At 34.8% G+C, this 18,375-nt stretch overlaps 2 protein-coding genes and 2 non-coding genes across 4 annotated transcripts; 1 reads left to right on the top strand and 3 right to left on the bottom strand.

Annotated features, from left to right (window-relative positions):
- Positions 1-3,725, top strand: LOC132059734 (probable pinoresinol-lariciresinol reductase 3). Its single transcript, XM_059452481.1, has 2 exons — positions 1-148; positions 2,215-3,725. The coding sequence occupies exon 2, from the start codon at positions 2,263-2,265 to the stop codon at positions 3,190-3,192; it is 930 nt and encodes a 309-aa protein (XP_059308464.1). The 5' UTR covers positions 1-148; positions 2,215-2,262; the 3' UTR covers positions 3,193-3,725.
- A 5,968-nt stretch (positions 3,726-9,693) lies between these two features.
- TRNAV-AAC (transfer RNA valine (anticodon AAC)) lies at positions 9,694-9,767 on the bottom strand. The gene has a single exon. It is a non-coding gene; the product is annotated as a tRNA-Val (tRNA).
- A 991-nt stretch (positions 9,768-10,758) lies between these two features.
- Positions 10,759-10,832, bottom strand: TRNAV-AAC (transfer RNA valine (anticodon AAC)). The gene has a single exon. It is a non-coding gene; the product is annotated as a tRNA-Val (tRNA).
- Positions 10,833-12,217: 1,385 nt separating this feature from the next.
- LOC132059726 (protein IQ-DOMAIN 22-like) lies at positions 12,218-16,273 on the bottom strand. Its single transcript, XM_059452471.1, has 4 exons — positions 15,772-16,273; positions 13,723-13,923; positions 13,504-13,581; positions 12,218-12,925 (listed from the first exon to the last, which is right to left on the bottom strand). Exons 1-4 carry the CDS (start codon positions 16,096-16,098, stop codon positions 12,377-12,379), a joined length of 1,155 nt encoding a protein of 384 aa, XP_059308454.1. The 5' UTR covers positions 16,099-16,273; the 3' UTR covers positions 12,218-12,376.
- Positions 16,274-18,375: the final 2,102 nt, after the last annotated feature.

Raw genomic sequence — 18,375 nt, 5'->3', positions numbered from 1 at the left:
GGGAGTGACTGCACGACAGGGGTAGTTAAGTAATATTGATATTCATTTCGGGTCCTATAAATCAAGAAAGTTTCTATTTTTGGCCTTTCAAGAATTCTCAACTTCAATTCCAATTTGTTTCTTGGGTTCTGCTGATTTCAGAAGTTGGGTGAGTTTTCTTTCATTTTTTCTTCAAAAATTTGTCACTTCTGTATTGTTATTGTTGTTAAAATGTTCAAAATAGTTCTTAATGTATGGGTTTTGATACCATTTGGTCCTTAATATAGGGGTGGGTGGGTGGGGGTGTTGGGTAGGGTGGGTGTGAAGATAAGATGTGTTGGAGAGGTGGAGGGTGGGTGGTGGGGAAGGGGTGGAAGGTGGGGCGTGGGTTGGCTAGTGGGGAGTGGGGGTGTTGGGCAGTGGGTGGGGTGGAGGTGTTGGGTAGGGTGGGTGGGTGGGTTGAGTACAACGTGAAGATGAGATGTGTTCGAGAGGTGGAGGGTGGGTGGTGGGGGAGGGGTGGAAGGTGGGGGGTGGGGAGTGGGGGGTAGGGGGTGGAGTGTATAAACATTATGAAAATAAATGTTTAAATGTTTAATTATTGTGATTTATAGTACTTCTTACGTACGGCCTATCTTACGTACGGCCTATCTCAGTCCTTTCATTTAGAACGAACAATGTTATTTTGACTGTCTCCAAGATTGAATTGAATATCTATGTCTCGGAACTAACTCTTGATGGAAAGCCACTAGTCGGAAGACCAATAAATTGATTTGAAATCTCGCTATTAATCCTTTGGCCTAAAAAAAAGTAATCTTTCTCGATAAAGTCGGTTGATTAGGGTAAAATTGTTTTTATGCATATGGTTCAAAAAACTGTGAATCAATGTGTAGATTTACGTAATCCAAATATGTATATTTTATTTTAAAAGACCTAAAGATTATATGCCCGAATTCACGATCATTGACTCTCGAAATTAGAAATGTGCCACATAAATTGGGACAAAGAGAGTAATCATTAGAAAAATAGTGGTTAATGTATTTTAAAAAGTGATCAATTTGGAAGGTCATATAAGTAAAGACTATCCATACTTTAATTTGCTGTCAAAATAAAGTGAGGTCTTAGGCATCTTCCTCCATACACAGCCTACCTAGCCCAATCAAGACATTCTAGCGTTCCTTCCATAATCTGTTAAGAATTCATCACCGACTTAATTAATATCTAAGATATTTCATGAAGAATCTATAATATTCAAAAAGTTCTAGAGATTTTTTTATTTTTTATGACATGGGAACCCGCAGCCGCTACCCTTCGGGGAGTTCTAGAGAATTGGGAGGAGAACTCTAGGATGAGAGTGATTTTAGAAAAAGGTAGTTAGGAGTATTCTAGAAGAGAGCAGTAAATATCTATCACTAGATCCTTCCATCACCATCTATAAAAAGAGGTGACTATTTGAGTTGTATGTATGCTCAAATAACTTGTGTGTGCTTATGTAAGCAAGAAGTGATTGATCAAGTAAGAAATAAGAGAGAAACAAAGAGAGTTGCTAGAGTGTGAGTCCAAGAAAAATTGTGAAAAGAAGCAGAGATGGATCTAGAATTTCTAAAACATGGTTACACCACTTAAAAAAGGAGAAGAAATAGTATTAAGTGGGAATTGATCCATAGTCCTCTACTAAATAACTCAACATTGTGCGCCATTCAACTCTTTTGAACCTTGCTTCCAGTAGATAATATTATATCAATTCTAGAAAATATGTACATAAAATTTCTTCAAGCTCTACACGTGCATGAAAAGTTTTCCCATGGGCCTTTCAAGTTAGGGTAAGGGATTTTGATATGGGGTCCTGAAATCGGATTGAATGATACAATAAGGTACCTTTGTTTTGTTGTTTAAAACTCACATGAAGTGCACATGTCGAGGGCCTCCGTTTGTTTTGACAGCATACATTGTTATCGTCTTTACTTATATGGCTTAGGACCAAATTGATCACTTTTTGAAATACAATAAGAACCAGATGGAACCAAAGCCCATACATTAAAGACCATTTTGATCAATTTCTCCTTTTGATTTTGGTAATTTTATTCTTTTGGGAACTTTGTTACTGAATTTGTACATGCATGTAAGACTTTTTCTGATTCAATGTTTGTAGAGAGATATCTACATAGGTCCATATTTAGTGTGTGTACATGCTTTCCATTTTGATTGAGTAGAGGGTGAATGAGTTCTTTGTAGGAGTGAGTCTTCAACCCTCAGCTCATCGACGAGGGTGGACGGCGGCAAATGGAGTCAAAAAAGAGCAAGATACTGATAATCGGAGTAACAGGTTGTCTGGGTTTTGAACTGGCCAAGGCCAGTCTTAAATCCTTCCATCCCACATTTGGACTTGTCAGAGACTCAGCATTCTCGGACCCACATAAAGCCCAAAAGCTTCATACCCTTTCTGGCGACGGCGTCATACTTATCAAGGGTTCATTGCAAGATGAAGATATCCTGCTTGAAGCACTCAAGCAAGTTGATGTCGTGATTTGTGCCGTTTCATCTAAGCAAGTCCACGAACAAAAGCTTCTGATTTCTGCTATCAAGCATGTCGGTTGCATTAAGCGGTTCCTCCCTTCAGAGTTCGGGTCAGATCCTGACAGAAGTCAAGTCTCTGATTTGGACCACAACTTCTACTCAAGAAAATCCGAGATTAGGCGTATCATTGAAGCTGAAGGCATTCCTCACACCTATGTCTGTTGCAACTTCTTTACGAGTGTTCTCCTACCGTCACTTGTTCAACCTGGTCTGAAAGCCCCTCCAAGAGATGAAGTCACCATATTTGGTGATGGAACTGCTAAAGGTGTCTTTGTGAAGGAAAATGATGTTGCTGCGTTTGCCATAAATACAGTGGATGATGCACGTACTCTGAACAAAGTGCTATACCTGAGGCCACCGGGAAATGTCTATTCAATGAATGAACTGGTAGGGATTTGGGAAGGAAAAATTGGGAAGACGCTAAAGAAGATTCACATCACCGAAGATGAACTCCTGAAGAAAATCAGAGAAACCCCATATCCTGAGAATATGGAGTTGGTTTTCATATACTCTGCATTTGTTAAAGGAGATCACACATACTTCAGCATTGAGTCTTCTGGTGGTTTGGAAGGGACACAGCTATATCCACAAATAACATATACCACAATAAGTGAATTTCTGGAGACCTTGTTGTAATAGTTGTTGCAGCATGGTCTTGACATTACATGATTCTGCTGGCCTTGCATTTGCAGGTACAGCTTATCATGTGATTGAGAATCCATTCTGGACAATCTAACTTTTAGGATCTGTGTGAATTAGGTAGAGTCGCAAGTTAGTATGTGACATTTAGTAGTATTAGATGGATGCAGAATTATCCTTTAGCATATTTAGTATCTCTTTTATGATCCTGTTTAGAAAAAGGGGTGGCTGGTGTGGAAGTGGTAATTAATCCTCAGAAAGCAAGAAAGGATTACTTTGACATAAGAGACAGAAGGTGAAAATGGTGAGAAATTTATTAATGTTTTGGATATGGAAAGGCCATTTGTAGTAATGAAGAAATTGGACATGAAGAAGGTTGTTTCTGATATTATGGAAAAATAAAAATCAAATGAATTTACTATGTTTATTTCTGGTTTTTTGTTTGTTTGGATGGTGTATCATTTTAGCATCAAATTGTAGTTTAAAATGGGTGTTGGGCATTTAATGCAAAGGGTAAGTCCTTTATGGTAGTTGAAATTGCTTCAATTTTCAATCTTGGTTGTATATCACCGTTTAACATTAAGTTTAGAAATTTGCTTTAGAATCCTCATAGCAATTTGTTAAATACTTACATTTTCATCATGTTTGTCACTTTGAGTGTGATTAGTTCCATCCGCTTAAGTTTTGTAGATTGAATTATCTAGTATTTGTCTTTGGTGGAAGGTAACATGTTGTGAATAGTCGAGCTGCAAGCAAGCTAGCCCTTGATCACCCAAAACCAAAAAACCAAATTTGAGAATGTTCTTGACGGGTGAAAAAAGACTCTTGTTATGGAGCAGTATAAGCAATGTAACTCGTTCAAGACTCGAGATTTAATGGTGAACTAGGGGTTGAAGAAGGGAGTGATTGGATTTAACGTGGTGATTAACCTTGAAAAGCCGAGAAGGGGTTGTTTGGAAATAAGAGAGAAAGGTGAAAATGGTGAGAAATCTATTTAGGCTTTTGGATATGGAAAGGTCATTTTAGCAATGAAGAAACTAGATAGAAAAGGGTGTTTATGATATTGTTGAAAAAATCAAATTAATCTACTGTGTTTTTTTTTCTGGTTTTGGGGCCATTTTTGTTTGTCTGGATGTATGATTTTAGAATCATAAATTAGTAGAAAATGAGGTATGGAGCATTTGATTCAATCTTGGTTTGTATATCACCTTTTAATGGTAAGTTCAGAAATTTGTTGGTTTTTTGTGAACCATTGCTTCTTTTTGTTGTGATTCTTATAGCATGTTGTTGTATTCATTTTAGTCATATGAGGCATAGTGTTTTTTTTTTTTTTTTTTTTAGGCACCCGGTCTTTGGAATTCACCGGTCACTGATTTGAATTGTGATGAGTAGGTGTACTAAGGGTTACAGGGCATCTACTTCATTTCCTAACTCGAAAATTTTTGGTTAAAACTTGAGTCGTCTGTGTTTTGCTTCTGTTCTTTGCATGCAAAATATACTGGAACCACCGCTGTTCCAGTAAAGGTAATTCTGTTCTATCCTGGAAGAAAAATAATCTTTTAACTCGAAAAGGAGATTAAATTTCTTAAGGAAACACATTAAATTCTGTGGCTCAGAATATTTTAAGTTCAATTTACATTTCCACTTAACGTTTTTCTGTATCTAGTTCGAAGACAAATACTGCTTAAATATTAAGTACTGTTTTGTTTTTGTTTAAGCATTAAGGATTCTGATTTATAATTTTGGTTGGGTGTACGAAGAGGGGTAGATCAGTGATTTTGATGTTTATTTTGGGGCAACTTTGTCATTAGACTTACCTGTACTCTGTCTATATATATTCGAGCAAGTTTCATACTTTATTTCTTTCTACTTAAATATTTCTCAACTTTAGTTCCAATTTGCCTCTGGTGTCTGCTTATTTCAGTGATTTGGTAAGTTATCTTTCAATTTTTTCCTTTAAAATGTCACTTTGTACTATTTTGCTGTAAATTTGAGACCTTTCTTGGTATATATACCTGTTTTTTTATTGATCAAAATAGTTCTTATTATATGGGTTTTAGTTCCACTATAGTTCCATGTGGTCCTCATTGTATAAACATTATGAAAATGCTATGTAATATATTTCAAGAAGTGATTTGTTTGGTCGTAGGTCATATAAGTAAAGATAATCGCTACTTTTGCTGTCAAAATAAAGTGAAGCGCATCTTTCTTCACATACAGCCTACCTAGCCCAGCCTGATCGTAGACATTCTAGGGTTCCTTCCATGGTCAATCGAGTATATTCTCTATAAAATTGTTATTTTCTTCGAGCTCTACCCCTGCATGGAAAGTTTTTCCATGGGTCTTTCAAGTTAGGGTTAGCGATTTTTGATGCGGGGTTCTGACATCGGATTGAACGATTCGAGACATGTGAAGTGCACAGGTCGAGGGCCTCCATTTATTTTGACAACAAGATTGTTTTTGTCTTTACTTATATTAAGGATAGGAATGTTTTATGTGGGTTTTGAAATCGGATTGAATAATACAAGAAGGTACTTTTGTTTTGTAGTTTATCAACTTAGGTGAAGTGTACATGTCGAGGGCCTCTGGTTATTTTGACAGCAGAAATTGTTATCGTCTTTACTTATGTGACTTAAGCCCAATCTGGTCACTTGGAATACACTAAGGACTATTGTTTATACATTAAGAGCCAAATGGAACCAAAGCTCATACATTAAGGATCGTTTTGATCATTTTCTCCTTTTGGTTGTGGTAATTTTATTCTTCTTCATTCTGTCATATAAACATGCCTGTAGATATATATATATATATATATATATATATATATATATATATATATATATATAGGCCCATATTTAGTGTGCATACATGCTTTTCATTTTGATTGAGTAGAGGGTGAATGAGTTCAACACCAAATTGTATTATTCATTTTTTCTGCTCTGTGTTGAATGAGCTTCTTAATTACCAGTAGTTGATTCAGTGTATAATATTTATGGCTTTATTTGTATGTATATTTACCCGTGGAGTTCAAATTACTCATTTAATGCAAGTCATCCAAAATGGTAGTTCAGTTTTTTATGGATATTTTGGTACTTTAACTTAAATGTTAAGGGCTTCCCAATCTTAGTATATTCTTAAGCCCACTTTTAGTATACTCTTATTAAAGTTTCTGCTAAATTTGAAAGGGAACATCACTTATTATGGCTTCATCCATAGTAAGTGTTGAAGGAGTTGAAAGGAATGATGATCTGGTACAAAAGATTCTACTGCTCCTCCCAGCAAAACCTCTGTTCAGGTTCAAATTAGTTTCTAAACGGTGGCGATCTCTCATTTCTGATCCTTATTTGTCGTCCCTCTGGAGGCCTCAAACTTTCCCGAGTGCACTCATTGTGCGGAAATTATCTTGGTCATTCTGGGACAGGTGTGACAACTTCTCTTACATTCCACTCGAACACGAAGCAACACTTGAGGCTCGTGGTGGACTCTTGGATTTCCTCAAAGGTGATGCTTTCACCAACACGGTTGAAATTTTGAGTTCCTGCGGTGCGGTGGTTTATTTGTCTGTTGCTCTGGGAAACCGTGGATCAGAGAGCACTATGTTTGTAACCCAACTACCAAGCAATTCACCCTTCTTCCAAGTCCAGATAGGCGTAATCGTACGCGAGACTTTTGTTTGGCTGTTGACCATCCAAAATCACCTCACTACAAAATTCTCAATGCTTCCTATCTTTATAATGAAATATACTCTTCAAAGACAAACTCCTGGGGGCAATTACGAGATCCATTTCGGGGACTAATTCTATTGGAAATGAGAAAAGGCACAGGAGTTTTCTTCAACGGAGCATTCTTTTGGGTGTTAGCGGGTTTTAGTAGCTTTTTGCTATTTTGATATGGATACGGAGATTGTGCACTCTGATTATTTGATGCCGGATATGGATATTACGCTTAAGAATTACTGTTTTGGATGTGTCAATGAGCGTTTGTATCTAGTTGGCCCTTCAGTCCGGGGACGGATGCCTCGTTTTAACGTGTTTGAATTGGGAAACAACTACTCTTGGAGCCTAAAGTATAGCATCGATCTACTGGAAGCTCCGAGTAGTATTCTTTTTGTTATGGCAAGAGGAGAAGGAAATGATCAGGAACTATTTATGGCCGTCTACATACCTCACCAGGTTGTGTTAATCAACTTAAAAGATAATACTTCCAGCATGGTCTTGCCATTACATGGTTCTGTTGGCCTTGAATTTGCAGGTAGAGGTAGAGCTTATCATCTGATTGAGAATCCATTCTCGGCAATCTAACTTTTCAGGTCTATGTGAATTAGGTACAGTCTCAAGGGGGTCACAGCATGTGGCATTTAGGAGTATTGGATGGATACAGAATTATCGTTTAGCATATTTAGAAGCTCTTTGGTGGTCTCCGGTTTAGAAAAAGGGGTGGCTGGTGTGGAAGTGGTGATTAATCCTGAAAAGCCAAGAAGATGTTACTTTGAAATAAGAGATGAAGGGGAAAATGGTGAGAAATTTATTAGTCTTTGGATATGGAAAGGTCATTGGTAGAAATGAAGAAAATTGGACATGGAAGAGGTTGTTGCTGATATTATGGAAAAAAATCAAATGAATTTACTATGTTTTTTTCTGGTTTTTTGTTTGTTTGGATGGTGTATTATTTTAGCATTATATTTTAGTTGAAAATGGGTATTGGGAATTTTATGCAAAGGATCTTATCCTTTATGGTCGTTGAAATTGCTTCAATTTTCAATCTTGGTTGTATATCACTTTTTAACAGTAAGTTTAAAATTTGCTTTAGAATCCTCATAGCAATTTGTTAAATACTTACATTTTCATCATGTTAGTCTACTCTATGCATAGTAAGTGTGATTAGTTCCATCCGCTTAAGTTTTGTAGATCCTGTTTTGTAAGACTGGAACTTCACATATATTAGTATGGCCAAATACATAGACGGCCCCTTAAAGTTGACTTGAATTCATTTTAAATCCTCAAACGAAATTAGGCTTCATTTAGAGCTCACTTTTTTTCATTACAACATGTAAATAGGTCGTGATAGAATCCTGAACTTGAACACGTAAAGTTCAAATCTTCGATCCACTGTAAACTAGCCCTTGATGGAATAATTGGTAGTTAAAGTAAAAACATTAGAGCTTTAATAGTTCACTCTCCAGTACAAGAGTATTTTTTCCCATGCACGTTGGAAATTCAGAACTTTCACTTGGTAAACTTTAACACTTTGGTTATAACAAAAAATTTCATTCCGAAATAACATATCTTACATGATAATTAATTATTACTATATGAAAAAGATGAAATCATGATTCTTTCAAGCAAAATCTCTATTATTCACTCTTTGCCAACCCAACTTGTTTCATTTCAACTACAAACTGCATAAATTAAGTACAAGGTAATGATAAAAACAAACTTGAACTATTATTTTTTCTTAGTTTCACATCCTAACTATCAGTTGTTCCTTTTATTTTACTTGAACTATTCAATTAGGCATGTTATGTTGTAATACATAGATAGTTATAGTTCATGTAGAAAAATGGAACTAACTGATAGTTTGGACGTGAAACTCGCGAAAAAAAGTGATAATTCAAATGTGTTTTTGACCTTTATATCTCAGTAAGTACATAACCTTTTAGTCTACAATTTCCACTCAACTTCTAAACATGAAGAAAAACAATTAATTGATTCCTCAATAAGCAGACTCCTTCCAGCCACCATAGTCTTCTTCTTCTGCCACGTATCCAGAATTACCTCCCTACAGTATAGTATAACAAGAACAAAATGTAATTGCCAAATTCAAAAATGATGACAAGTAATTTTTTTTATAGCAGGTTAAATTACTGTAAAAATATCATTACATATTATCAGTGGATATTAGGAAAATCCCATAAAAAATCAATGAAGTAGAGTTACATACTTATATACATTAATGTCAGATAATTGTTTAAAAATTGTCAAATTAGTAACCCAAATAGTAAGAAGTATCAACCTTCCGTATCATGTTAAATTCAATTCCATTCGTATACACTGTGCCAAGTAAAAAGACATCTATTTTATATCCAGTAATATGTGCAATATCCAAGTTAATAAATTGACTTCCCTATCATATTCATACTACCGATGGTTGTGGTGTGATGGATAAGATTCATCTATCCTTAAACTAAAGATCTCGAATTCGACCATTGGGAATGAAACAATCATAATAGAGAATGCTTCCCTTTAACAGGCTTTATAAGACACGAATTTGGATTAGTTGGGACACTGTAAAGCAGTATCGCTAGCTATACGGAACACTCTTTCTTAATTTGTTTCGTGTTGTCAAAAGAAATGACCTCAATTTTGAAAAGAATATGGCTAGAGTGGGAAGTACATCAAAGGTACAAAAATAAGTCATTAAAAAACCAAATAATGAATTTGTGCTCACAGTTATCTGCCAAACAAAAATTAGAAAAGAAAAAAGAGAAAAAAAAGGAAGTGGCTTCGCCCGGACTCGAACCGGAGACCTTCAGTGTGTTAGACTGACGTGATAACCAACTACACCACGAAACCTGGTTATTGATATTAATCCTCATATTAATAAAATTATAAGCACAACCTTAAAATATTACATGTGGATGTGTTTGGCACGAGGAAATCATTTTTCTAGTTTGGTTCGTCAAAATATTTCGAAAAGTAGGTGGTAGTAGAGAAAATAAGTTTCATAAATAATATTTCACGTTAATTATCTCCTCATATTACTATAGTGCATTTGAAACTAAGTTAAACAACATGTTTCCCACCGGTGGGCGGTCAATTGAGCAACTTTAGAGAACTTTTTTATTTTTATTTGGATGGATCTGATCGACAAGTCAGAATATGAATACTTCAAAATTGGAGAAGACAAGTTTAATTTTTGCCCTTGATCAAATGGCTTCACATGTCGCTTTGTTGTTTTAGAACTTTTTAAAAGTTGCCTTAACATTTTAGGAAAACTTACTGCCATGACTCCATGAGTAGTGGAGCCAGAGATTTGTGCAAGCGACGTTTAAAAGAATGTTACAATATCATACTTGAGAATTAAGAGCATTTGCGTATACTTAAAACAAAATACTAGAGAGGTTTTTGAATTTGGAGTGCAACTTCTGGTGTGGGACGGGGTATGGGGTAGGGATAGATGGGGTAGGCAGGTAGGGTGTGAGTGAATAGTGCGGGGTTGAGAATACATTGTTGTGTTTTTATTGGTCCGAAAAGTACTTTTGTCAAAATTTGAAGGAAACATTTTCTCCTTATTTGACGAAAACATTTTCAAAATATCAGTGCAACCAAACCAGAAAAAAATTTCCGTCATATCAAACACACCCTATGTTCATACCAAGTCTCCTTTGTTTCATGTTGAAAGAAACCTCGATTTTAAAAAAGATAAAGGAAAAGAAAAGATAGTTAAGAGTTGATAATACATTAAAGGTATAAAAGTAAGTCATTAAAAAACAAAAGATGAATTTCATCTCACAGTTATCTGCCAAAACTAAAAAGAAGAAAGAAAAAAAGAGATAAAAAGAAATGGCTTCGCCCGGACTCGAACCGGAGACCTTCAGTGTGTTAGACTGACGTGATAACCAACTACACCACGAAACCTATTTGTGATGCAACCTCAAGATAATAGTATTTGTAAGTGTGTTTGATATGAGGAAATCATTTTTCGGGAAAATGCTTTCCTACCAATTTTTGGCTCGTCAAAATATTTTGAAAAACAGTTGAATATAGAGAAAATAAATTTCATAAGTGTCATTTTACACTGATTGTCTCCTCCTCACCGCCAATTTCCACCCCTTACCTTGAACCCCTAGTACCCCCACCTTCACCTCATAGTGTTTGCCTATATATAAATGCTCACAAAACAATATGTTCTGTTTACTTACCAATTATTAACAAATAAATAAGAAAATCACTTCATTTCTAAGAAAGCATTCTTCTTCTTACCAAACACATCTTATGTTACATAGTTTTTGCTAGGGCCCACAAAAAAAAAAAAGGAATGAAGAAGAAGAAATGAAAAAGATAAAAGAGGGTCTTCTCTAAATTTGACTACAACTTGTAAGAAGGGTCAAGAACATTCGAATACAACTTTTTAGCTGCTACAACTACTACATTTATGTTTGTCTATTGATCAGCCACTATTTTTCTTCATTTGGATTATTATTATAAGTCAAATGGACATGGGGGTCTACATTTGGGAAAGATGAAATTAAGTGTATCTAATATGGGAAGATACGTTCTTCTCCATTGATATTATATTCTTGCCATGCAATTGGAAGTATGTATATAAAAATCTTTAATGACCTTAGCTTTTTATACTCTTAATTTCAAAGCATGCATTGACCATTTGTATGTTATACTAGAAATTCAAACCATACTTAAGTGCTAGTTGTCAAAATGGATCAAAAAGCCATGGATGAGTTGACAATAAAGAGAAGATTAAGTCTTCTAATGCTCTAGTGGTCCATTACTCCTAACCACTAGCGTGAAACCAGAAATTTCACTAAGTGATTTAAAATATGACAAAGTAAACATAGAGGAAGCCTAGAGGTTTTAACATATAGTACTATGTATACGTGAAATAACTTTGACCTTGTATATACAATATAATTTTCTAGTGTAAAAGGGCTCAGATGAACCCTTTTGTGCCGCTGGCTCCCCCTGCTCCTAGCGTAGGCAGAAAAAATGCTTGATGACCTATTTCCATCAGTTTATGTCTTGGTGGTGGCTAGAATTACTTGTTACCCATGGGAAGTAGCAGATATTCGATGGATTAGTCGAAATGTGCACAGGTTAACCCTAACACCGCCGTTAAGAAAAACGAGCATTTGAACTTCTTAATAAGGTATGCCATAATCGATTGAAAGGTGGTTATAATATACTGTGGATGTAGATATTTTTTTAATATAAAATCTTGAATCGCCTTTAACATACGGAAACTTTCTAGTACATTTTAGCATAACATCTAGTTAGACACAAAGTGATTCACATAAGTTCAGTAACTATATCTCCAACACAGATGAATAATCAAATTCAGGACATAAGACATTCAGAACAAGATACATATACATATACATATACTCCTATGTTAGCAAGATGAAACAATTCGAAATTCAAACTTACAAATTTGAATATGAATCATCTTAATATATGTGAGAAGAACCGCGACTAAATTCATCTGAAACGCGCCTAACAGGCATTCCAATCCTGTCTAATCTACCAGAACCTTGATAAGTGCCTTTGCTGGTGAAGTTAGAACCCTTTTGCATGTTATTTCTTGAGTACCTCTTTGTTGAGTTTAACACATCATACTGAGGCCTTAGTTTTGGTGCACTCATAGATCGCGTTTTTGCCTTAGCTGCCTCTGTGTAAGACATGTAATTCGGATGATTATCCGAGCATCCAGTAGTACTCTTAGTCGGCGTAAATGGTCCTGTCCTTGAACGAGCACATCTAGATGATGCTGTTGAGTGAAGTTGTGGGCTATTATCGGTAGAGGAGTAACATGTTTCATCATAGCTAAAACTTAATTGGTCCGAAATCAAGCTAAGTTCAGAGGAATGAAATAAATTCTTTTGTTTGGCATTGGCATATGGTTTTATGGTGTATATGTCAAAAATCTTGTCATCATCAATTGAGCCATTTGTTGCAAAATATTCTTGTCTTTTGCCCATATGGTTTGAAGAATTCCTCTGCATAAGTGCACATTTTATGTTAGGCATAAGTTTATGCAAATAGATAATGCAGAAAAGGTACAAATCTACTCTCTACTATCTAAAGGGCAACCCAATGCCCAAAGCATCTCATGTTAGTTAGTGGGGTCAGGGGAAAGGCCGCATCCCAATGGGTGTGATGTAAACAGTCTACCCTAATACAAGCATATGAATATCTTAATTGCATCCTCTGTTATACTTTAGGGTCATCCATACTCTTGTTATCATCAAATCTGCTTGTATTTCCCCTTGACTTTAACGGATCTCTAGCATGGATTGAGTGGATTTCACGCGTCAAAATACTTTCGGGAAAAAAGTCCAAATTTACCCTCTACTTGTCACTATCATCCAAAATTACCATCCGTTATACATGAGGGTGGAGCTCCGTTAAGTTTTAAGGGCAAATGTTACGAGGCAATTTGCTAACGGCAACAGTATGAATAACCCTAAAGTGTAACAGAGGGTAAAGTTAATTTCGTATACTAAAAGGGTATTATTGATTGTTTTCCCTAGATTATGTGTTTCCTGAAGGATAAAATATCCAGCAAGTTAAATACCTTGAGCATAAACATTTGATCATTCTTCATGCTCCTTGCACGAATAATATGCTTGAATTTCTCAGGAGTTGGAGGACCCTATATATCAAGATTCAAAATGAACATGTTTAAATAACATGATCAGCCAAACACCATCATATAAAATGAAACGAAATAATTAAGTATATTCATTCAGGAGCGATTTTTTAGAAAAAAATAGGAAGATGTTACGTTACTTACATGATGAAGAAATTGAGCTGACTTCGCGCTCAAAGAAGGGAATTCAAAAACCTGAAATCGTCCAGCTCGAGCTCTTGACTGAGCTCTTATCAACGCCTGCATACGCCTTAGCATATCTGCAGTTTGCTTCCTTACAATATGACCTCTTACTAGTGCTTGAAGCTTCACAAGTCCCTTCAATGCACGTAAAGCTCTCCTTGACTACAAATTTGCACACAAAATGGAAAATTAGTAAACTAGTAGTACGATTGAGTGTCACTAATTTTGGCAAATAAATGGTACATTGGTGGAGAGACGAATACAGAAACTAGAGTCGGTGAATTCTCACAGTTTGACCAATGCTTTGTATTAACAACTTGAGACTTGAGACATACCTAAAGGAAATAAGTTTAAAGGCAGTCTGATGCATTAAGCCCTCACGACGCGCAAAATTCATAAAAATATTGAACCACATTGAGTTTGTTATACACAGCTTTATTTTGCATTTTTAAAAGAAATTGTTTTTACGGTTCTAAATAAGGTTCAAAACATAACCCAAAATTGAAAGCGTAAACGAATTTTACATGATTTGTGTAATTTAATCTGTTATAAAAAGTTATTTGTTTTAATTTTCATTTTGTTAATTTCACTTATTATGATTCTTAATTACATTTTAAGGTAATCTAATAGTGAAAAAGATCTTCATAGTGTGAATGTATAGACAAACTTCATCGAATTTTTAAGTACACTTAGGTTCATTCCCTATATTTAATGAAACTCGAAAACTCTGCCCCCGACCACAACATTCTGGTCCAGACAGGTCCAAAATAGTCTACTATCCTCTTTCATGTACACATTTGACTATGTGGTAACCATCCACGCACCCCCTGCCGACCACACCAACCCATGCACTCCCAAAAAAATTGTTAAATCTACAATATCAATTTGCACGCGGCTCGACTATTTCATCTGACACATTTTACCTTCCATTAGTATAAAACTTAAGTAGAAGGAATGAAAGCATTTAGTTCGTCTAATTTTCATTCTATTTTATTGACCATTAACATACCCTGGTCGCATTAACATATGTGTGTGTTTTAAATTTACAATAATGTCTTTTTTAACACTATTTTTGGGCACAATGGTTAAATTCGTATGACTTTTTAGGTCAGATTTAATAATTTATGCTTACTTAATATCATTTCTATCTTTTCTTCTCAAAGTTTATCTTAATTTAAAATTGTACAATAGAGGTTATGGTGGTTTTTACATAAGTGTGGCCAAATTTGAATCAAATTGGTGCGGCAATTTAGCAACTCTCTTAAATTTACTATCTTGAATTATTACTTCATTCGTTTCACTTTTGTTCTAAGTAGTACTATTTTTGTATTAGTTCGTTCAAACAAGAATGGACCTTTTATTGTTTTTAAGTTATATTTCTCGAGAAGCTTTTATAGTAATACAAATGTTATGACATATTAAAGATTACAAGTTTCAACAAATCTTATAATCACACAAATATTATGATAATTTAAGGCTACAAACATTAAAAGAAAGTATATTACTTCTTAAACTCCATTCTCAGTTAGATTAAGAGTAAAAAGTAATTACCCTATTTAATTAATTGTCCATTTCATGACTGACTAGTAAATTGTCCCACATCTTTGTTCCATTTTTAACAAAACCTTCGATCACCGTCTTGCCGTCCTTTACAGATTACGAGTAAACTGTTCCTAACAACAAGAATTATTCGTATAACTGAAAATGATTTTTTTAAAAGGTATAAATGCTTTCTCTCTTCCATTTTATGACTTATGTGGCACTTTTTTCCGTCTAATTTCGAAAAAAGTCTATCTTTTATGTTTAAAAATAATTTAACTGTAAAGTTCTCATTTTTATTCTTAATAACTTATCTACGTGACGCTGCGAGTGGACCACGCTATTGGTGGCGACTGCGTTCACTCTAACAGTCTCCAAATTTCAATTTTCAATATATTTCGTGCCAACAAACACCTTCATATAAAATGAAACGAAAGAAACGAAGGACAAGAGGGTATATATATAACAAACCAGATAAGCTCGGAAATGTGACTGTATCACTACGGCAGCCCAATCTTCACCGTTCCACGTCCTCGTGACAGCTGCACGGACACTACTAGTCGTCGTGATGCTGGAGTGGACCGCACGATTAGTGGGGTCCACTCCAGCGCCTTTTCTACCGTGACTATAGTAGTGTGATTTGTCAGGGTTGTGATCATGGTGGTGGTGTTGAACATCTTTATCTTTGTAGGATTTAACATCACTCCATTTCTTCTTAGTGGAAGAAGAAGAAGAAGAAAAAGAGTCATTTTTCTTGAAGCCAAGGAGTGCTTTGAACCATTTTGATGCTTTGCCCATATTGTTGTGTGATTAGAAAAAAGAGCATTTGGTTTGTAAGAAATTGAGTAGAGAAAGTGGTTGAAAAGAGAAGTGAGTGAGAAATAAAGGGAAGGAAGAGAAGAAGAAGGAAAGAGGAAGGAAGGTTTGTAAAATTGTTGAGGAAGTCAAATGTAACGTGCTAACTTATAGGACATTGGGAGAATATATTAGTATTGACGTCGTCTTCTTTGGATCACCAATTCCATTATTTTGCCCATTCCTATTTTATTTTTCTTTTGGTTTCCCACACGTATTGAAGAAAAATTGCACGGTTGGCACTTCAAATGGGCTGGTCTTTAATCGAATTTATGTCTACCGGGGCATAAGTTTTTTAAGAGTGCGAGACGTCACTTGTAAAATATTATGATGCGAAAATATAAATTTATGCCGTACGAAAAAAATTGTTTGTTATGAGGGGAAAAAGTGCAAATGACCCACACATGTTTGGTATCGTATTGGGGCTCGACTAATTCGAATCCGTGCAGAAAAGTCTCACATTGAAGGAAAAAGGGCTCACTATCAAAAGCAACTACATATTTAGAATTCGAACTCAAGACTTCTGATTAAGGATGAAAGAATACTTATATCACTCCACTAATACCCTTGTTGGGTTCCCATTAAGAAGGTTTAACCTTACACTTGTTACTGGATATAATTTTGAGAGTGTTTGTTTAGCCTGTTGTAATATGTTAGTTGTTTTACTTTTCGGGTTATGAATCTCACTTTTTATATGGATGGTTACCTCTTCATAGGGGATCTAGAATTTTAAGTTGATGATTTCGATTTTTTTAAGAGTATAGGTAAGTGCACAAATAGCCATTTTAGGACCATTATTTAAGAAATCGAGGCTTATAAAGTTTTTAAAATTTAGGCGCTTCAGTATCAAAGTTCATATATGGGGTCAATCTAAACATAATTATCCTATATTCATACTGTCTAATTAAGAACCATATCATCTGTTTAGTTGACTCAAAGCTATTCAACTGGCTTTGGCAGATATTAGCTTCTACCTAGAGGTGTGAAGTTTGATTATGAGGCAGCTAAACATTAAAAATATTGCAAACAATGCTCCTAAAAGTGGCTATTTGTGCACTTTAGCCTATAACTCAACTTCATTATAAGAAGAAGCATCCCAGTTTGTGGGTTTCACTAAATTATATTTTTCCCTTTAAGATTATGACATCTTATGATACAGCTAAACATGTGAACCTTATCGAAATCTATAAATGATAAATTATAAATCGGACCGTCAAATACAGTTTAGATGATTCACATAAGAAAATAGTATAATACAGGTCTAAATGCCCCTCTTGATTTCCTAAAGAAATGAAAAAAAAAAAACTCATACCCATGGCTTTTAATTAATAGTAGCAATGACTTTTTTATATTTTCCTCCCCCTCTATGGCTCACAAAAATATAATACTTGCTAAGACAAAGTAGCATGTTGAAATTTTGAATTCACCAATCTGTTCAGATTACAAAGTTTTGTCTGTAATGGAGTAACATATTGAAATTTGGAGATTCCACTAGTAAGTCATCAACGTTTTTTGTAAATTTGATGTAAACACTTTTGTTGTTATTTATTTGTCACTTCTCATTTCTATATTTTGTGTATCTTTTAGCCTTATATGAACAAATGAATATAAAAAGCAAAGCCACTTTCTTTGTCTACTACTACATGGTACTTTTGCTGTCTTAATTTGTTTTCATTATTTCCGTCCAAAAAAATAACATTTTTTAATTTAAATTAATTTTAAAATTTTCATTTTATCTTTAATGAAAAGCTTTTATAGTCACATAAATATTATGAAATATTTGATATCACAAATTTCAAAAGTCGTATCACCACACAAATACTATTACATGTTTAAAACGTACTTAAAAATTCTAATTTTTTATTTCTTACATTTCAGGTTGAATCAAACTATACTAATCAATGTTAAAACTTGAAATTATAATGTCTCACGTTCTGTACTACATTGCAATATCTATACATATGTACAAAACCACCTAGAGTTATAATGAGATGAACGAATTCAAACTAGTTGGACTATTAAATTTCGAACAACGAAACTTGAACGAAGATGAACGAATTCAAACTAGTTGGACTATTAAATTTCGAACAACGAAACTTGAACGAAGAAATATCATTCATTCATTCATTTCAGGCAGAAATATATATACACACAGACTATAAATAATTTAGTACTAACATAAGAAAAACGACAAAAAACGTTTACATCAAAATGGACAAA

Source organism: Lycium ferocissimum, chromosome 1 (genome assembly GCF_029784015.1).
Source record: "Lycium ferocissimum isolate CSIRO_LF1 chromosome 1, AGI_CSIRO_Lferr_CH_V1, whole genome shotgun sequence".
In the NCBI taxonomy this organism is placed as follows: Eukaryota; Viridiplantae; Streptophyta; class Magnoliopsida; order Solanales; family Solanaceae; genus Lycium; species Lycium ferocissimum.
The sequence above is the reverse complement of the archived record's forward strand: the minus strand, read 5'-3'. Positions and strand labels throughout refer to the sequence as shown.